The sequence below is a fragment of the Colius striatus genome, chromosome 19, assembly GCF_028858725.1.
Source record: "Colius striatus isolate bColStr4 chromosome 19, bColStr4.1.hap1, whole genome shotgun sequence".
In the NCBI taxonomy this organism is placed as follows: Eukaryota; Metazoa; Chordata; class Aves; order Coliiformes; family Coliidae; genus Colius; species Colius striatus.
This window is the reverse complement of record NC_084777.1, coordinates 4,041,945-4,054,488: the sequence shown is the minus strand read 5'-3', so window position 1 is coordinate 4,054,488 and position 12,544 is coordinate 4,041,945. Positions and strand designations below refer to the sequence as shown.

At 54.7% G+C, this 12,544-nt stretch overlaps 1 protein-coding gene across 1 annotated transcript in view; it reads right to left on the bottom strand.

Annotated features, from left to right (window-relative positions):
• Nucleotides 1-3,145: 3,145 nt before the first annotated feature.
• The window catches only part of VAV2 (vav guanine nucleotide exchange factor 2), a 130,371-nt gene continuing 120,972 nt past the window's right edge, over nucleotides 3,146-12,544 (bottom strand). Inside the window, exons 21-27 of the mRNA XM_062011600.1 lie at nucleotides 12,326-12,400; nucleotides 11,610-11,662; nucleotides 10,611-10,727; nucleotides 10,420-10,507; nucleotides 10,202-10,325; nucleotides 6,585-6,739; nucleotides 3,146-5,814 (exon numbers count right to left, since the gene is read on the bottom strand). Coding sequence (XP_061867584.1) covers nucleotides 5,767-5,814; nucleotides 6,585-6,739; nucleotides 10,202-10,325; nucleotides 10,420-10,507; nucleotides 10,611-10,727; nucleotides 11,610-11,662; nucleotides 12,326-12,400 — 660 coding nt within the window. The 3' untranslated portion in view covers nucleotides 3,146-5,766. The remainder of the gene's footprint in view (nucleotides 5,815-6,584; nucleotides 6,740-10,201; nucleotides 10,326-10,419; nucleotides 10,508-10,610; nucleotides 10,728-11,609; nucleotides 11,663-12,325; nucleotides 12,401-12,544) is intronic.

The following is a 12,544-nucleotide window of genomic DNA, read 5'->3' as shown; positions in this document are numbered from 1 at the left end:
AGGGCTTGTTTGGGCAAGATACACAGGCCCAAGAGCTTCAAAGGCAGCTGAGGAGGACTCAGATATCCAGAGAAGCAGAGGTTGGGTGGAGCTGGGGTTTGGCCAATGGTCTGAGCAGCATCGTGGTCCCTGCAGAGCCCCTCACTCACCCCATGGAGCCCTGAGGAGCCCAGAGAGGGTGGTTTGAGGGGCTTCTGGTATTCAACAGGACTGTGTCCCTGAGAAGTGTCCCCCACTGCTCCTGCACACTGAACACCCCATGGTACCCAGTCTGCATCCAAACTCCCTCAGTCTGGGAAGGGTTGGGGTAGCAGGGGATTGTTCCAGCAAGTTCCAGGGAGCTGCTTGTTCCAGCATTAGCCCCATCTCAGGCAGCATTTCTTTCCCCTCCCTCAAGACAAAAATGACTTTCCAAGTTTCCAACTGAGCCCCAGTTCCTCCAGACTTCTCCCTGGGCTAATGGCTCAGAATAACCACAGAGATGCAAACAAGTCTAAACTCCTGTTTGCAGGGGGGTGTTTCTGTTTGACAGGCCAGAACCGTTTCATCAGCATGTACTAATTACAAATATGACCTTTGGGTTAGACCAGACCTAAAACAATACAAACCCAAGTGTGCATTCAGCAGCCTGAGCCTTCACCAAGCTCAGCACAGGCAGCAGAGGCAGTGGCAGGGACTTCATTCCCTCTGATGCAGCTCCAGAGCACGAGGGAGGGTGGGTATCTTCTTCCTGCTGGTCAGTGCAATGTAGAGGAAGCCTAAACCAGTTCAAGCTTTTCCTGAATTCTCAGATTAATTAAAAACCAAAGGAGCAGAGGGGTTTGCATGTGCCAGCTGGAGGTTTCTAGGTCACAGAGAACACTATGGCTGAAGGAATGAACTAGCCAGGCGTGCTGCAAAGTGCAGCTGATGGTGCTGTGCAGCAGCCTGCAAACGTGTGCCAGCCCCAGCCCCAGCCCACACCAGTGCAGAGCCAGCTGTGCTCTCCCCTGCTCTGCAGTCAGAATTGTCTGGAGGACAGGACAAGGGGTAATGGGCACAGGCTGGAACACAAACAGTTCCACTGGAACAGATGGAGAAACTACTTTGGTGCTGAGGTCAGGGAGCCAGGCTGCCCAGGGAGGGTGTGGAGGCTCCTTCTTGGGAGGTTTCCAACCCCACCTGAACACATCCCTGTGCCCCTGAGTGAGGGGAACCTGCTTTAGCAGGGGTTGGGCTGGGTGAGCTCTGCAGGGCCCTTCCCACCCCCACCATGCTGGATTCTGTGTGACTTTCACTTTGGGCAAGCACTGCCAGTATGTGACCCTGAACTGAAAGCAGGCTCAACCCCACACCAGAGCTTTGCTGAGCTCCTGTTGGCAACCTCCAGCCTCAGTTTCCCCATCCTGATTGCACAGGGGTTTGGACCCTTCTTTTGGTGTCCACTGAGCTGGGTGACACAGGCACTTACACGTGAGCCCATGTGCCTGCTCCCAGCAGGGACCAGCCAAGGTGGCAGAGGGAGGTGGCTCAAGGTCCAGCCAAGGGACCATGCTGAGGTGACTGTCACTCTGTCACACTGAGCAGGACCTGCTGCTTGCAGAGAGTGGCCAGCAACTGCCACCTCCTCCCACCCCCCACTCCCCCACACACACACAGTGTTTGCTCAGAGCAGAGGCAGAGCCCTGGTGAGCCCAGCTAACAGGGGAGATTATATCAGCAGCTGCTGCTGCTGGGGAGAGAAATACTGAGAAATAACAACAAAACCTGTGTGTGGTGTATGTCCCCTCCTGGGGTCTGCTCAGGGCTGCAGCCAGCTGTGCTGGCCATGGCTGGAGATTTATTCTCCTGTTAATGCCCCTGGGAAGGCTGCTCCTGGTCTGGTTACAGCACCTGGCTGTAGCTGGGCACAGGGAATAAATGCCCCATTTATCCCTGAGGCATCAGATCTCCCATCAGTCCAAACCCCATGGACATGGAGCAGAGCAAAGCTGTGGCTGCAGCCACCTGCCCATGGCCTCAACCCTCCAACCACCCCTGAGGGTTAAGTGTCACCAGCTGCCACGGAGGAGCCAGCCCCAGGGGTGGCAGGGATATCCTCAGAGGGTGGCAGGGATGTCCTCAGGGTGGGAGGGATGTCCTCAGGGTGGGAGGGATGTCCCCAGAGGCAGGAGCTGGCATGGAAGCAGATTCTTGCACTTACCTGCTCTTTCCCATCAGTCTGCTCCAGGCTCTGGTGCTGTGTTTCTGCAGCCCAGCATCTGCTGGTGATGCCCATTGACTCGCCCAGGACTGGGCCAACATTCATTGCCAGCAGGAGAGCACCACAAATTGGCATTTCATACGTGGTGCATGTTGGAGAGATTCCCTTAGACTCAACTGCAGCAAGGGGAAAGGCTTTAACCCAAGCAGGGGTGATCACCCTGGCCAAGGCTGAATACCCGAGCAGCATCTTTCCAAATCAGCATCCCATGGTGTCCAGCTCATGTCCTGCTCCTCTGAGCAAAACCCCTCTGCACATTGCTACAGCCCCTTCCAGCTGACCCTGTGAAAGCTGAGGAGAGGGAGAGAAAGCACCAGGGACCCCAAGAACAGGAAAAACCAGGAATCTTCTGAAATGAATGGCACAGCAGCCTCACAGTGGCATCACATGTCCCTGCTCTGGGGTGAAACCTCCAGCAACCCCTCAGCTATTTTGCAATGTGCAGTTTCTTGTATTGCTCTGGAAAATGCTGCTGCATGCAGGGCTGAGTGGGATTCTGGAATATCATACTTGGGAGAGACTAAAAGCCATGGAAAACCATGCTCCTTCTCTCATCCCACAGTGGTTCAGCTCCTGGAGCCCCTGCAAAGCTGCCAAGGAGGAGTTTGGAACAACTGCATGAGAGCAGCTGCTCCAGAAACAAGGAGAAGGGACTCAACAGGTGAGGTGTGTGGCACTGCAGAAAGGATCTGCCCTGAGTTTTGCAAGGGTTCAAACACTTACAGTTCATGGCAGGAATCATTAAAGGATCCATCCCTGTGTCTCCCCTGGCCCAGCCTCCCCTCAGGCCTCAGCACAGCCAAAGGGGCTTTAGTGCCATGAAGCCCATCACAAGTGTGAACCCTTCAGCACAGTGAAAGCCATGGCTGGGGAAAACCAAACCCCTGTCAGCAAAATGACACTTTATTTGTTTTTCATTGTGGAATTTACTTTGCTGTCTTGTAGCTGAAAAAAAGGTCTGCAAAAAACCACATGCAAAAGAGTTGCTAAAGTAGCAGCTAAAGTTTCTATTCCAGCATTAACAAGCTAGTCCAGAATGATTTCCAAATTCCCAGCTAGAAACTATTCCAGAAACAAACAGTTCTCTCTTCCAAACCCCCTCCAGCCCTCCCCCAGTTAGTGCAGTGCAAAGGAAAAACCCCCCCAAGGAACTGACATATTCTTTTCCCAGGTTATCCCATGGCAGCTGGGAACTACCTGTGAGGAACTAAAATATATACACAGCTTGCTCACCATCATAAAAAACCCCACATTTCCCTTTCTTATTCACAGATATATTGTGGCAAATGGCTGAATAATTACTTACAAACAAAACAATCTCTGTAACAAGTTTCTTACAACAGTAAACACAAGAGGGAGAGCTCTCTGGAGGGAAGGGGGGGTTTGGCAGGGCTGGGAGGGGAGGGCAGGCAGGGGCTGAGCTCGGGGGTGCCTCTGGGGTGAGGGATGAGGCCATGATGTCATGGTCCCTGGGACAGAGAAGATGCTCTTCCAGAGAGGATGCCCTCACTGCCTTACAGCATCAGCCACGTTAACCAGGAGGGATGTGTAAGGCTTCAGGATGAGGCAGAAGATGAGTTTGTCTGGGGGGTGTGTGTGTCATCCCCCCAAACATCCCCCTCAGCCCCTGCACAGCCCCAGGAACCCCAGTTCCTGGAGTTTGCATTGCACAGGAATGGAGCATCACCAGCTCCCCCTTGAGTGTACCCTGAGCTGAGCTCTGAGGGCCTCTAGCACCAAACAGTACCTTGGGAAAGCCCCCAGACCCTCCCTGTCCCCGTCCCCTTGCAGAGCAAGACCCCACGAGCATCTGCCCCCAGCCCTGTGCCACCATGGCACTGAGAGCAGGGCACTCCCAGGGCTGCAGGAGGAACAGGCAGCAAAGCAGCACAGCTCTGGGCTTGTCACTCAGCAACAGTTCATTTCCAAGTTAATACCTTCCCCTTTTCCTTGAGAGCCCCCAGCTCTTCCATTGATTACCCCAAGCAGGGCACTGCTGCTTTGTGGATGCTGCCATGGCATCCCTGTGCCAGGGGCCGAGGGCATCAGCCCCACTCACCTCCCAGCACTGGCACATCCCTGACCTGCACCACACAGTGCCTCATGGCAGGACCTGCACAGGTCCCAGGGAACAACATGAGGGCCTGGAAGCACCAACTCAAGTGCCATTTCCTCAGAGAGGCTGGAGGGCATCTCCTGGCACTCACACCAGGGGAAGGTTGTTCCCTGCCACACACCCACACGGGTAGTTGTTGGTATTTGCACCTTGGAAGGAAGCTGTGGAGCTGCAGAGCAAAGCCAGTGCTGGTGAGAAGATGATGGCAGGGATTTCCACCTGGCAGCTCTGCCTCCCAGCCATGGGAGCTGCACTTTGGGATGAACAGACCTGGGTGGAGAGTGCTCAGGACACAGCAGCAATGCCAACACAGACTGACCTTTACTTGACAGCAGCAGCAGCAACAGCCTGTGGGAGGAAGAGAGGGGCAACGCTCCCAGCCCCCAAAAGTGCACACAGATGGGGAAGAAGAGATGCTTTCACAACTTAGTGAGAGAAATGAGTGGATACCATAGCCCTTACTCAGGTGGGTTTGCTCCCCCTGAGCTCAGTGAGGTGAGACATGTCGTGGCTGCAGGAAGCATGGCCTGAGGGGCAAGCTGGGAGTGAGAGCAGGACAGGCCCATGGACACAGGGTCTGCTCCTCTGCGTGTACCTGGTGCCTTGGTGGCTTCCCAAACCCTTGTGTGGTAAAGCACATCTCTAGTCCTGCAATGTGCTGAGACCTCCTGTTCACTGCTGGGACCAACTGGCACCCTTGGCTGCCCCCTCCTCCTGCAGCAAGCACGGGGGGACTCGAGGTGCTCCTAAAGAAAACAGCCTTGGGATGCCAAGGTGGCTCTTTCTCCTCCTGTCTGACCTGCAGGTCTGATCCCAGCCTATGTCTGATGGTCAAAACGTGCTCCTGGTTTCCCAGATGGCATCATTCCTCCTTCCCAGGCCGGGTGTCCTCGCTCTAGCCCCTCACCCCAGCTGCAACACGGTGCTGCTGGGCACTGCCAAAATCCTGGCTCAGGGAGCCCACCCCAGCAGCAGGGCAGGGGGGCTGCATCATCTCTGGGCTGAGTCACTCCCTCCCCTTAGAAACCACCAAGTCCTCCCCCTTGGCACACCCAGGCACCAGCCCAGGCACCAGCCTTCAGCCTCCCTCCACCATCACCACGGTGGCTTTTCCAACACTTTTCCTCCAAGGGCTTTGCAGCCCCATCCTCGGCGGGCAGCGCCCAGAGTCTCTCAGCTCTGTCCATGCAGAGGAGCGTGGCTTTTCCCCCAGGGACTCTCCTGCAGCTGCTACACCGACATCATCCCACACACCAGCAATCTTCAGGCCATCCATCTTCTATACAGGCAGGGAGGAGCGAGGCCCAGGGTGCACACACACACTGTACAGAGGCACCGAGCGCCAGAGTCTGCGGGAGGCGGCGGCTCGGCTCGGGCTGCTCGAGGACTTGCCACCAGCCATCCGCACTCACTGCACCCCCTCCTCTTCCACGTATGTTGAGGGAAACCAGCCAACCTGCCAGGGAAAGGGAGAGGTCAGCTGGAGAGTGGGGACCCCCCTGACCCATCAGTGGGGCTGCTCCCCTCCTGCCATGTGCCCACGCCCTGAGCTGTTTGGCTGGTGGGGACCGTGGTGCAGCCGTTGCTCTGATGTGGGGTACGCTGCCCACTGCCTGCCCTGGTCACACAGCACTGCCTGGGGACACAGCAGTGCCTCTGGGGAGATGACAGCCCACCCAGAGCCAGGAAGGAGCAACTGAATCACAGAATCATTTTGGTTGGAAAAGCCCTTGAAGCTGCTGCAGTCCCAGCCCTGCCCTCACCCTGCCCAGCCCAGCACTGACCCACAGCCCTCAGCTCCACGGCTTTGGGATCCCTCCAGGGCTGGGCACTCCCCCAGCTCCCTGGGCAGCCTGGCACAGGGGCTGACACCCCTCTCAGGGAAACAGTTCTGCCCCAGCTCCAATCTCAACCTCCCCTGGTGCAACTGGAGCCCATTTCCCCTTCTCTTGTTACTTGGGAGAAGAGACCAATTCCCACCTCACCACAACCTCCTGTCAAGGACTTGCAGAGAGTGCTCCTGTCTTCCCTCAGCCTCCTCCTCCAGACTAAACACTCCCAAGGTCCCTCAGCCTCTCCTCATCAGACTTATGCTCCAGCCCCTTCCCCAGCTCCATTCCTGTCTCTGGACACACAAGTGGGCCACTTCATTTTGCTGGGCAGGCTGAAAGGAGGGAGAGCCAGATGCCACAGAAAGCAGGTGGGATATTATGCAGCTGCACTTACTCTCCCATTGGTTTCCCCCTTCCACCAGCCCTGGTCCCCACCAATCCTGCTGTAGATCTTCACCACGTCTCCCTCTCGCAGCGAGAGCTCCCGCATGTCCCGCGCCGCGAAGTTGTACCGAGCCACCGCCGTCCCTATGACCCGTGGGGTGAACACTGCAGGGGCACAAAGCAGAGGCACTCAGGAGCTGCTCCTCCATGTGGCACTGGCCAAAGCCTGGGGAAAGCTTGGTCAGGTTCAACCTGGGTTTTTTTTTCCACCATGGTGCTGGCTCCCGTTGCAATGCCACGACCTGGAGCAGCTCCGATTGGGAGGGTGGGCTCATCCAAATGGCTCAGCCCCACACCAACTGAGGCAGTCAGGGTTACTCTGGATTCCTGCTGGGCTTTAAACAGCTCTGTGGGCTTGGGAAACCCCTCTCTGCTGACCAGGAGAGGCTGTGACCCCTTGGGCATTGCTGGGCTGAGGGGCACTTCTGTGAGAAGGGAAAGATTTCACAGGAGCGACATGGTCATTAACAAGGAAGCCAAATCATGTTCCATCATGGATGTCAGGACTGGCTGCCACACAGCTCCCTGCACTTGGTGGGAACATCTTGTGGAAAAGAGGTTTGGCAAAAATCTCCTTCAAATTCTGAGTCACTGGGGTTGGAGTCTCCTAAAGATGCTGAGCAAAACCAGTGTGTTTTCCCACGAGGAGGAACAAGCTGCAGCCACCCCTGTCCTGCCTGCAAACCTCCCTGCTCCTGTCCCTGCCAGGGTGCAGCCAGAGGCCTTGCAAATTGGTCCCATAACAGAGCAAAAGGTGTAAAAGCACCTGCAAATCTTAACTCTGACCAACAGTTTGTAATAATGAGCCATGCCAGGACCTGACCTCCACCAGCACCACGGATCTCCATCGCTTCAGGCAGGGGATGCTCAGGGGAGGCACAAGGAAGAGGAGCAGTGAGGGGGTGGAAGGAAGCCAGGGCCATGCTCAGCTTCCCTGCCCTGGCATCTGGGCTGGGGAGCAACAGTGGGAGGGAAGGGATGGACAGAGGAGGAGAAAAAAAACACACCTCCTCTGCAGTTTGCAACAAACCCCAACCCCCCCAGAAGGGCTGTTGTGTTGCAGGGAAGTTCTCTCCTTTTTGTCCCAAGCCTTTCAAGGATTCGTTTCCATTTTCAGTGTTTGCAAACCAAGGTTGAACTACATGATTGAGGAAAAGCTTTGCCCAGGTTTTCAGCCCTGGGGATGGAAGGAGATGAGGATGGGGATGGAGACCAGACACACAACGTGCAGTCACTGGAGGGCTCATCCATCCTTGGAGCCACAAGCACAGCAGCTTTGAACTCTTTCATCAGGAGCCTGCTCAGAGCCCACTGCTGCCCAAATTGCATCCTGCCAGCCAAAGCATCCCCAATTCCCAGAATCAGGTTCCAATACCTTGAAAAGTTGAGTGTTCTTCCCAAGGGAAGCACCTGTGGCTTTGCCAGTGATTGCCCTGCTCAGCCTAAAGATAATACTGAGAGGTAATAAGAGAAGAAATGAACTGGCACAGTTGTGCTCTGATCCTGCCAAACAGGGAGGCAGACACCAGTCTGTAAGGCTGGTTAATCAACAGGGTTCAAAGGCCAGAGCACTCTCTGCAGGCAGAATGAGCCCCAAACCACATCTGACAGCACTGATCCCTTTGCCTTCTCAGCAAGAGGCTCCTGAGCAGCCTCAGATACCAGAGCTCAAAAACTGCTGGACATTGAGATGTTGTCCTTGTAGAGCAAGGAGAAATGGTCTGGAAGATGGTGTGATGCCATTGCCTGGTCAGTGAGACACACAGGGTGAGCAGATCGAGCTTGAAGCACATCATGAGATCCCAGTGTGCTATATTCACTTCTCCATTAATTTTAGCCCCCTTTCCCAAACAGTGATAACTCCATCTTCTCCCTGCCTTGATTTTGGGGAGAGGGGAGGGAGTGTGTTTTGCTTCCAGCCAAGCCTTGGTTAATTAACTTCTATCCAGGCTGTGCCTCAGGGCAGCACTGGGGACCCTCTGGACTGCCTGTGGGTGATGGAGGGACAGTGAGGACCCTGCAGATCCCACTGGTGATGGCTTTCAAGCTGGGGATGCTGCAGCTTGGGGTAGGTGGGACATCTCTCTCCTGAGGGGAGAGCCACTGGTACCTGACCAGAAGGGACTGGAGGAGCTCTGAGAAGAAAAGTTGAGGCCCTGAGGACTGAGAAAAGAAAAGTTGTAGGAAGCGCAGGAGGCTGCAGAGAGGTTAGAGAGAAACAAAGAGGCAGAACACACATTAAAAAGGAAAGTAAAAAAGAAGCAAACTCTAATGCACAATGCTTTAAAAGGCAACAGAGAAACATGGGGCAAAGCATGCAGAAGGTCTTCACAGAGGCTTGGAGCTGGGTCAGGCTGCAGCCCCACAGCTACTGTGAGGGCTCAAAGGTCATCCTGGGCTTGTATTTTATGCAGAAGGATATTTAATCAGCTCTTTTAAACTATCTCCTTTTGGGGCTTTTGTAAATGTATCATGGAAAGAAAAATTAAAGATGTATTTTTTCCTCCCCAGGTAATGATTTCTGCACTCAGGCAGAAAGCAGAACACCTGCAGCAGTGCATGTTGTGCTTTCCAGCTCTGGGGCTTTTGCTTTTTAACCTCAGGCACAGACTTACCATTTCTCCCCTCATCTCCATTAAAGGAGTGCCCCTGGGATTCAAACCATCACAAGTCACACTGGAACTGGATCCATTGAGACACATGCACAAAAAGGCTCAGGTAGGCAGGTAAGACATGATGTATCTCACTAACAGCATCCTGCTCCTCAACCAGCAGGACCAGGGGTGGCCAAACCACCCTCGAGGACAGGCTGCAAAACCACAGAGGGAAAACCAGCCTCTTCCAGTAAAAGCTCTCCCTGGGAGGCTGCATCTATCCATGGAGCTGTATGAGGTCAGAGCACCAATGCCAGTAGCCTCAGCTTTGCTTCCAGCTGAGCATGAGACTTTGAAGGTTCATAGAATCACAGAGTTGTTTGGGTTGGAAAAGCCCTTTAAAAGCTGCTGCAGTCCCAGCCCTCCCCTCACCCTGCCCAGCCCACCACTACCTCATGGCCTCAGCACCTCAGCCCCATGGCTCTGGGATCCCTCCAGGGCTGGGCACTCCCCCAGCTCCCTGGGCAGCCTGGCACAGGGCTGACACCCCTCCCAGGGAAACAGTTCTGCCTCAGCTCCAACCTCAACCTCCCCTGGGGCAACCTGAGGCTGTTTCCTATTGTCCTATCCCTTGTTACTTGGGAGAAGAGACCAACCCTCAGCTCACTGCAGCCTCCTGTCAGGGAGTGTCAGAGAGGGCTCCTGTCTCCCCTCAGCCTCCTCTTCTCCAGGCTCAACACCCCCATTCCCTCAGCCCCTCCCCAGCCCCTTGTGCTCCAGCCCCTTCCCCAGCTCTGGCCACGCTGCAGCCCCTCAGTATCTTTTCTGTAGTGTGAGACCCAACACTGAACACAGCCCTACAGCAAAGCTATCAATCCCTTTATCCAAGCAGTGTTCCTACACCTTGCTGAAAGGCTGAGATGTCCCATCAGGGGTTTAACAGGGTCCACTGTGAAGCAAAGATGGGTTTTACCTGGAGAGCGAGTGAAGGTCCTGGAGGTAGAACGCTCCCGAGATTTATAGGGGTATTTCAGTGTTGTGTCCAGCTGCTTGAAGCTCTCCTTCAGTGAGTGGCTCTGGTAGTACTCCACCAGCTCCTGAGAAGGATGGAGAGGCACCCAGCTGTCTCTGCCCTGCTCTGCATAACTCACAGGGCCTGTTTGCATGCTCAGAGGGGCTACAGCAACCTACCAGCAAGCTCTCAAACTTCTTGGCTTCCGTGATGTGAATCCAATTGTCCTTCTCCACCACCTTGATGTGCTTCACCTCCTCATTGAACCTGTGAAGGGCAGCAAAAGTAGTCAAGAAAACCTATCCACGTGCTCCAGCCCCATCTCACCCTCTGCAAAGGAGTAATGCTGATTTACTAGCTCCCTACTCACTTAATGCTGATGGCAAAGCGCTCGGCCTCGGCCGGCCGCTCCCGGATCAGGTACGTGCCGCTGACGTGAGACTTGAGCAGGTTGTCTGTCTGCTGCCTCTCCATGTTCCCTGCAAACCTGAGCCCAGAGGTTAATCAGCCCTCTAGATTAGCTACAGACTAATGCAGGTCTTTAAAAGAGGAATCTTTAGAAGGCATGTCGAGACAAAAAGACACATCTTTTTTAAAGGGGTGAAAGCTGGAGAAGGGAAGCAGAGAAACAGGTCTCCAGCAAATCTCATCTCATCTCATCTCCATCATTATAGAGTCACACAGTCATTTTGGTTGGAAAAGCCCTTGAAGCTCCTGGAGTCCCAGCCCTTCCCTCAACCTGGCAAGCCCATCACTAACCCCTGGCCCTCAGCACCTCAGCTGTGAGAACAGAACTTTCTTCATGAAGTGCCCTGAGCTGCACAAGCAGCTGCTCAGCCACTGAACACAGAGGGTGAACTATGCAGAGTGCAAGCTCTTCCCTTTCAAGTACCTTACACCTAGAAAATCCCACAGACTGGGACTTGCTCCTCAGGCAAATGAGGCCTCAGCAAAAGTTGGGGAGTGGGATAATTTAGACTCAGGAATTTGCAAACCTGGCTGGAGCTGGAAGGAGGGAGCAGGAGGTAAGCCAAGCCAAGTGCAGCCTCTCCTGCTAAAGCAGGAATTGCTTCCTTCCTCCCAAAACAATTTTCTGGGCACAAAGTAACATCCCAAATGGGAAAGAGCATCTCTCCTCCTGCCCCTGTCCCTCTCCATCCCCACTGATGCTGCGAGGGCTGCCCCAGCTTTCCACACCCCGATGCCACCGGGGAGGCCAGGATGCAAAGCACTGCCATCCTGCACTCCTCATTCCTCACTCCAGGGGATTCCTGCCCAGGTAACAACTAAAAGACAAGGCTGAGGCATCTTTATGGCCAGAAGAAGGTCATGGTCAGCACACTGCTCAGGAGCAGCCCAGGCAACTCACCATGGGTACGCCGTGTAGTCGATCTCCCGTGAGGGCGGACGGCTGTTGGGAGGCTGCAAAGGGAGTGTTGCTTGTTACAGATGAGCAAACACACTGGTTGTTAATTACTGATGAGCAAAGAGTGGTTGATTATTACTGCTGAGCCCATGTGGGATGCTCCTCTCCTTGGAAAGTATTTGCCTGCAGAGCTGCTTCCCAACCATTGTCTTTGGTGGTGAAGAGCAGTGGTGGAGCTGAGCATCTCTCTCAGCCTTTCTCTGAGCATAGGTGAGCACTTCTCTGAGCATTGCTCTCTCAGCCTCCCAGCTCTGATGATCAGGCTGCTTATTTTCCCCTTTACCTCAGCATTTTTTTCCCTTGGGAAGCAGCTGACAGCATTCCAACACAGCAACAAAAAAGTGAAGTGCAGTATGACTCGAGTTGTCTGCTCCTGAGTCAGCCCCAGAGAGGGGGAATGGAGTCTGGATCTGGTCACACCAACCCCAACCTTGGGAATGGGGCTGACACCAACCTAACCAGACATCTGCAACCATGGGATGATGGATCCACTCCCTTTGCTAACTCAGCTGCAGTAAAAGGCCTCATTCAAGGTCCAAGGGCTTATGGAAGGACCAAGGTCTCAAGCAGAAGGCTGAGAAGAGCAAGAGGCATGGCTGGAGCAGCACCTCCAGCACCCACCTTAGTGCTCCTGGCTCCATCTCCCCCTTGGCACTTACCCTGGCATCCACAGGGCAGGGCTTTACTGATGAGCTGGGAAAGTAACCTGACTTCTTTGTCTGCAGCAGCCGGCCCTGCAAAGCCACAGAGGGTATCAGTGGGGTGTGCAGGGGGAGCAATGCCTTTGCCATGCAGGGATGGGGACAGACTCCAAACCGCCTCCTAGCCCCCTCCCCAAACCCCCAGCACATCCCTGTGCTTTGGGAAAGCCCACAAAC